The 6,990-nt window shown below is 42.7% G+C and overlaps 1 protein-coding gene across 1 annotated transcript in view; it reads left to right on the top strand.

The window, feature by feature from the left end:
* The window catches only part of GALNT17 (polypeptide N-acetylgalactosaminyltransferase 17), a 217,277-nt gene that overhangs the window by 27,627 nt on the left and 182,660 nt on the right, over positions 1 to 6,990 (top strand). The window contains exons 3-4 of the mRNA XM_025215025.1: positions 989 to 1,163; positions 3,591 to 3,788. Coding sequence (XP_025070810.1) covers positions 989 to 1,163; positions 3,591 to 3,788 — 373 coding nt within the window. The remainder of the gene's footprint in view (positions 1 to 988; positions 1,164 to 3,590; positions 3,789 to 6,990) is intronic.

Genomic DNA, 6,990 nt, shown 5'->3' on the forward strand with positions numbered 1-6,990 from the left:
AAGAGTGGTAAAAGCCTGGGAAGCAGTCAGCAAGAGCTGAAGATCGTTAAAGAATGATCATGTGCAAGGAGCAAGAATTATTGGTAAAGAGCAGAAATAGCCAAAAGAGAGAGAGGGAGAGGGAGTAGCAGCTAGATGAGAAGGTAAAGATGTTAAATAAAGAGGGAGCACAGATTTTCTCCCGTGATGAAAACTGCTGGACATAGGAAGGACATGTGAGGGAGTGGGTGATCATTCCTTCATCTTGTACGTCTGTTCTTCACTAAAGTAGCCCTGATAGCAGCTCATGTGTTGCTTTATGATTGTGAAGGAAACCTTCCTATTACACCCTGGAAGCACTCCCTCATATGGGGTGGTAGAGAAGCCGGTTGTGCCGGCTTTACCTTTGCTAAGAATTTGTCCTCGCTTGAAATTTTCCAATGCCACCTATGCCCCTAGGGCTAGATTTAAGCTTGTAGTAGAGTGTGAATGAAAGGAACTGATCTGGGGACACAGAAACTAGGCCCAAATTTCAAGAGAACCAAAAGAAAACGGAGTGAGGAGAGTGTTCAGGACCAGTGCTTGAGATGTAGTGGCACAAAAAGCAGAAGGTAGGGATGAAAATTTTAAGATTGGCCTAAGTGATTTAGGCACTTAGAATCAAAAGTTAGTTCTAAAAAAGGTCCTGGACCTTCTTAGTCAAGATGATGCTTTAAAAAACATTAGCCTGGGTGTATCAGAATAGCTGTGTTGAAAACTAGCCAAAGACTACATTTCTCCTTCTCTTTGTGTTCGCTGTGTTCATGCATCTATCAGCACCTGAAATTTCTTTCCCACCAATTAGCAGTAACGAGGCCTAAATTAATTACTGATTATTTTGCTTTCTATTAGATGATACTCTGGTGCACTGTGCTAGCACCCATCAGTGGTCAGAGTTGATTAATGAATTGTATTCCATATGAAAGCAGTTGCTCCAGGATGAGTTGGTTCTCTGTGATCTCTCCCGCAGAGGAACTGAAAGCTCCCCTGGAAGAGTACGTCAACAAGCGATACCCAGGGCTTGTGAAGGTGGTGCGCAACCAGAAAAGGGAAGGCCTGATCCGAGCTCGTATTGAAGGCTGGAAAGCTGCTACTGGCCAGGTCACTGGATTTTTTGATGCCCATGTGGAATTCACTGCAGGCTGGTAAGTACAGAATCCAAGTATAGGTGCAGTGACTTCCCAGTATGGCTTGATCAGAGGAGAAAAGAAATGGGCACAGACAATCTTGCAAACGGGGCACTGATCTTTTAATTTATATGCTTCATTCTGTCCTCTGGTACCACTAACAGAAAGGGGGAGTACAAAACTGCTTTTGTCCTGGTTTTCTGCATTCTTCCTAGCCCTCCCCTCCCCACAACTTGATTGTATTTTTTCAGGTCAGAGCCCCCTTCTTAGCCTGAGTGAATCCTTTAAGCTAAAAATATCAGGCAGCAGGGAACTGAAAAAGCAAGTGGTGCCCACATTATGGCCCTTTCCATTTTGATCCCATTGGGGGAAGCTTTATGTTTCGTATTGGTTTGTTTCTTCTTAAATTAAAAATAAGTGCAAAAGTGCAAAGACAGCAGACGGCACTTCAAAAGGAACGTCTCAGAGGGACAGATGCATCTCGAGTGTGAATTTGAGGGAATTCTATTATGTTCCAGTGTCTGGACTATAAGAAAGGTCCATGATTTTTTTTTTGACTGGTTTTTTTTTTGTTTTTTTTTTTGGAACAAAATGTAACTAAAAAAAATGCGCCCTTTTCTTAGAATATTGGAGATAGGAGAGGCTAATGCACATTTCATTGTATGAGCTGAAGAGAGGAAAGAAAAGAAAACCATCCACAAGGAAAGTGCTCTAACAGCTGCAAACAGAGAAAGATTTCTGTGCAGAGTTATCCCATTTTTCATGTTAATAATAGAGCTCAAGGAGGTATTCAGAAGGCTGTTTTTACATTGGTACCTGTATTCCCAGCAAAGTGCTCCTCTGTGCAGGCCATTAGCTCTTCAAATGTGATTTTATTCATGTGTATGGGAAACTGTAATTTACTGAACTCACAGTTGAAACAGCTTTTCTAGCACTAAGACAAGAGAGTAGCCACTTTTCTCCTCCATTTGAGCTTGATCCTGTCAGGTACTGAGTACTCACAACTCACACTAAAGGTAGCTGCAGTTGCTGACCCCCCCTTATAGACTGGAGCCCCTGTCTATTCAACGGTTCTTGTTTTGAATAGGAATGACTGATCAAAATCCTATCTCTAAACACTCTCGGATGTTGCAGAAATAAGCAGCTGGGGTCCATGTTGGGTTTCCAGTGCACATATCTCAAGAAAAGACTTTGGTTAATAGGGCATCCTTTTATGTACTTAGTTATAATTTATTATATTTAGAGAGGGATTTTCAGAAGTAAGTGTAGAAGAAGGAGGAGGGTGAATTCCAAGTTGGGAAACATGTTCATGCACACCCACCCATACACACACACCCATACACACGCATGCACGCAGAGCAAATGCTGTTTATAGAAGCAAATAAAGGAATTAAAGAGCAATTTAGATGTATGCAGTGAAAACTTTAGTGCCTCCTGGCAAGTATTCAGAATATACTTTCTAAATTTTCCCCAGTAAAATATGCATGCACAGTGGGGCATGCAGAAATTTCACCTGTATGTGCAAAGTAGGTAATTATGCTCCCAATTGAGCATTTGTGTGTAATTACCCATTCTGCATATGTAAATATTGGCTGTGCGCGTACTACCTATGTAGGTGAATTTAAGCAGGCAGCATTGAAAACCTGATCCCTAATCACCACATTTCCTGATTTCATGCCTTCTTAGTTAAAATGACATGGAAATACATTTTAAAAACACAACATAATTCATAGCTAATAGAACTTTGTGAACACATCAAACCATTGCAATGCGCTGTCTCAACACGAAGAAACTGTTTCCACTTTTGGAGTCTCCTTCAATACTTTTACAATTTAAAATCATCTTAGTTTGTAAAATTGTCTTTGCATGCATTATGAGATTCTCTGCTGGGCTGGTGGATTCTGCATAAAAAATGTCAATTGTTTAAGAAAGATCCCGGCATGTTTGGGCTGCTTATGCTGCTACTTGAATAGTAGCTGTACCCTATCATCCAACTGATAACAGTTCCGCATCATTGTTGGGTCTAGGCTTCTCCCAGGCAGGAAATCTCATGAAGTGGAAGCCCTGAAACCCCTAAATATCTCCCTGATGGGTAACAATGCTACAGTGCTTTAAATTTTAGTAATATAAATCATTTCCTTTGGGTATTTAGTTCAATTCTTACTCTCCAGGTATGTTTATAAGAAAGTTGTCTAGTGGGTTAGGCATGGCATGTTAAGCCACACTTTGAGGGACTCTCCAGTTTATAGCTTTGCTCTTTCATTGAACTGGTGTGTGACTTCGTGCCATAATCGCTCTTCAGCAGATACTTTGCATTTGTTTTCTCTGCATGAAGTGTCACTATTACAACTGAGATATGTGGGCTGCTCAGATACTACAGGGTCTGTCTGTGCTGTGAAAGAAGTTAATGTCCCTTTCTTGCACCCTCCTTTTTCACCTTCTTAGGGCTGAGCCAGTTCTTTCACGGATCCAAGAAAACAGGAAAAGAGTTATTCTTCCCTCTATCGACAACATAAAGCAGGACAACTTTGAGGTACAACGTTATGAGAACTCTGCCCATGGATACAGCTGGGAGTTGTGGTGCATGTACATTAGCCCTCCCAAAGACTGGTGGGATGCTGGGGACCCTTCGCTGCCAATCAGGTATGTTGTGGAACTAGGGAAATGTCTATCCACCAAGAAAAAACAATTAATTGGAATGACTGAGTGATGGAGGGGGACAATTTTGAGGCCCTGAACATAATCCAATCAAGTGAGACATGAGTGTGTGTTTTCCGATGTTACTGTGGTGAAGGACTGTATTTCACTGTGCAAGTAAAAGGACAAAGTACTATGGCTGCAGTAGCAGCTACAGGCATGGATACAGGATCGGGGCCTCTTGTATGAAACAAGCTCAGAACAATGAACTGTAGATAAGTAGATAGCTTTACTTAAAGTGATTCATTCATACTGTTAGCTTTTTTAACTTAAAGCGGAATTAGATCTATTTTTTTTATATAATTAAATTTGTCAAATAATTTCTAAAAAACTGCAGGTGTGTATTTACTTAGTACAGCATGTTGCTCTTTTAGAACAGACTAAAACATGGAAGGATTTTACTCCCAGGCTTGTTTTATGTGAAGTTACAAACGTAGCCATGAAAAAAGACATGCTTTTTTCCTAAGCTCCAGTACAGAAGATCCAAGTGTTTAATCTTTCATCTATAAATATGGTTTAAAATCCCTGCTGACCAACAAATGATCAGGCTATTACACTAAAGATGTTTGTCCTCACAAAATCTGTCTCAAGCAAAAACTGTTCTAGTAGAGAAAGACATAACAAGAATCAATGGCTGAAGCTGGAGCCAGACAAATTCAAATGATAAATAAGGCACAATTTTTTTTATGACTGTGGGTGTTTAACCATTGGAACAAACAGCCAAGGGAATTGGTGGATTCTCCATCTCTTGAAGACTGGCTGCTTTTCTGGAAGATACGCTTTAGCAAAATACATCATATGCTTCAGTCAGACGCAAGTTATTGGACTCAACGTAAGGGTAACTGGGTAAAATGTAGCAGCCTGTGTTATACAGAAAATGAGATGAGAAGATCTAATGGTCTGCCTGGCCTTAAACTTTAAATAATAGAGCTAACAGGGGATTGTTAGTAGGCTACGCTATTTCCAGAATGATTGATGTGATAGACCTGGAAAAAAAGCTAGTAGAAAATAACAAATGTGAGTTTAACCCTAACTCTCAGTGATTTTTTTTTTTTTTAAGTAGGAGTTGGGTACCTAAGACCCGCATATATGCCTTTGAAGGTGTCCCCAATATACCTGGTTGTTGATGGTGCTTATGTATGTCATCTACAATTACTATTCTATAAGAGCTTTCTGATATTATGCTAATGCCCTGTTTTCCAAGAATGATGTGGCTGCCTTGAGCTGGGCTCAAGCATCCATCGTGGAAGCATATACCCTGTGCCGCAGCAAGCAGGGTGAGTGGGGTGGGTGCCAAAGCAAAGGTGCGCCAACAGGCATTGCCCAGCCGAGGTGGGGCATGGGATGAAGCTGCGAGTGGCTCATTTGGGGGAGGCATGGGGGCAGAGGGAGGGCAGCTCCCACCATTGCATGCATTTCCAGGCAAGCATGGTGGGGGCGTGTGCCCCCTGGATCTGTGTGCATGGCAAGGGCAGGCTGCCACTGTGGGGTTTGCCCTGGGCGCCAAATTTCCTTGCCATGGTACTGCATATACCGGGGTTACAGGATTGACTTCTGCACCAGCTTGTGATGCCCTTCAGTATGTATGAGTTGTAACCAACTGGTGCTGTCCTGGGCCTCTTGCTCGGGGTCAAGCTGACACTTCTTTCATGCATTGTGTTATGATGTTGAAAGATGAACCTGTCATCTGACTTCTCTCCCTTGCTTGTCCCGCCTGATTTCCAAGAAGCCTAGAGTGTCCTGTGTGTGCTGCTTTCATTTGTTCTGCAGCAGAGAGGCTTTACTGGTCTGCCAAAGCACTATCACATCCATAGTCAGAGCATTAGGCAAGGAAAATCTCTGGGAAATGAAGCTGAAGTTTGATTGCATGGAGTGGGTGGGAGTAGGATTGGGGGTGGGAAAGGAGTTGCAATGCAGGTATCAGAGAAGCAGGTTGAAGCAGCTGAGATGGAACAGATGGTGATGGATGGCTGAGATATGGCTGAGAGAGAAGGCTGCATTTCGGAGGCAAATTGGACAAAGAGTGAATGTGCTGTGCGATGGAGAAAGTGGAGTCAACCATGCTCCCCAGTGCATGGATGCCTGAGACATGGGACAGTGCTGTTTGTCTTAGTGACAGAGCCAGAGGGAGTTTTGGCAGGTTTGACACATCTCCCTGTCCTGCCCACTACTTCTTTAGGAATTGACTTCCACGTGAGTCAGGAATTCAGCTATTCACTTGCTGTCTTGCCCTAAAGCAATTGCTTGGCAGGACCACTCTAGCCCTGCTAAGCAATTCACATACTGCTTCTAAAAATAGGTTAGGACAGAACAGACCTCTCTGCTCTGGCTTTGCTTCTGGTCCTGCTTTTTCCTGCTCTTGCTACTGCTTAGATATGCTGTAGCTCCCACTGAAGTGCACTCTGAGCACTCCTAATACTATTGATGGAGAGAATCTGATCACCTGTATACTGCTGATGAAGATGCTTCTCTGACATTTAAATAAGAGAATGACTGGCACAAAGTTGGGTAAGCTGAGTAGGGCATACTGGCACGACAGAGTCCACCAGTATGGAACTCCCCATCGCAGGTCTTGGAGGCCAGGAATATAACAAGATTCACAAAGGGAGCTGGAGCCTTACATGGATATCAAGAACAGCTTGAGCTAATGTGATGGATTTCCTGAGTAGAGAGGCTTTGTGCAGCAGTGTTTTAGGGCAAGTAATTGTAGGCTCCATATGCTGTTTTATCTGTTGTAGAAGAGAGAATATTCTGCATGGAAGCTACAGTCTTGAGGCAGCAGTTCTTGGATGAGGTTCTTCAGGCTGTGTTGTATTGATGGTCAGACAAGATTATCATAACGATCCTTTCTAGCCTTAAAATGTCTGAATGATAAAAAAAAATTAATTGTGTAGCTGATGATATTAAGCCTCAGGCTTCAGGATTTAACCAGTCTCTCAGATTTAGAGATCAGACTGAGCCCTAACACGGGAGGTAAATTATTCCACATCTACCCATTTCCAGACTCTTACACCTTCTACTAAGGAAGCCGGTGCAGCTCTCATTGAAGGGTGGAATCCATGGCACATCCACACCACAAACAAAACCATGCCAGGCAACACTGTGCTTACAAACACCATACTGCTCTTCACGTGCTACCTCCTGCTGA

Source organism: Alligator sinensis, unplaced genomic scaffold (assembly GCF_000455745.1).
Source record: "Alligator sinensis unplaced genomic scaffold, ASM45574v1 scaffold1227_1, whole genome shotgun sequence".
In the NCBI taxonomy this organism is placed as follows: domain Eukaryota; kingdom Metazoa; phylum Chordata; order Crocodylia; family Alligatoridae; genus Alligator; species Alligator sinensis.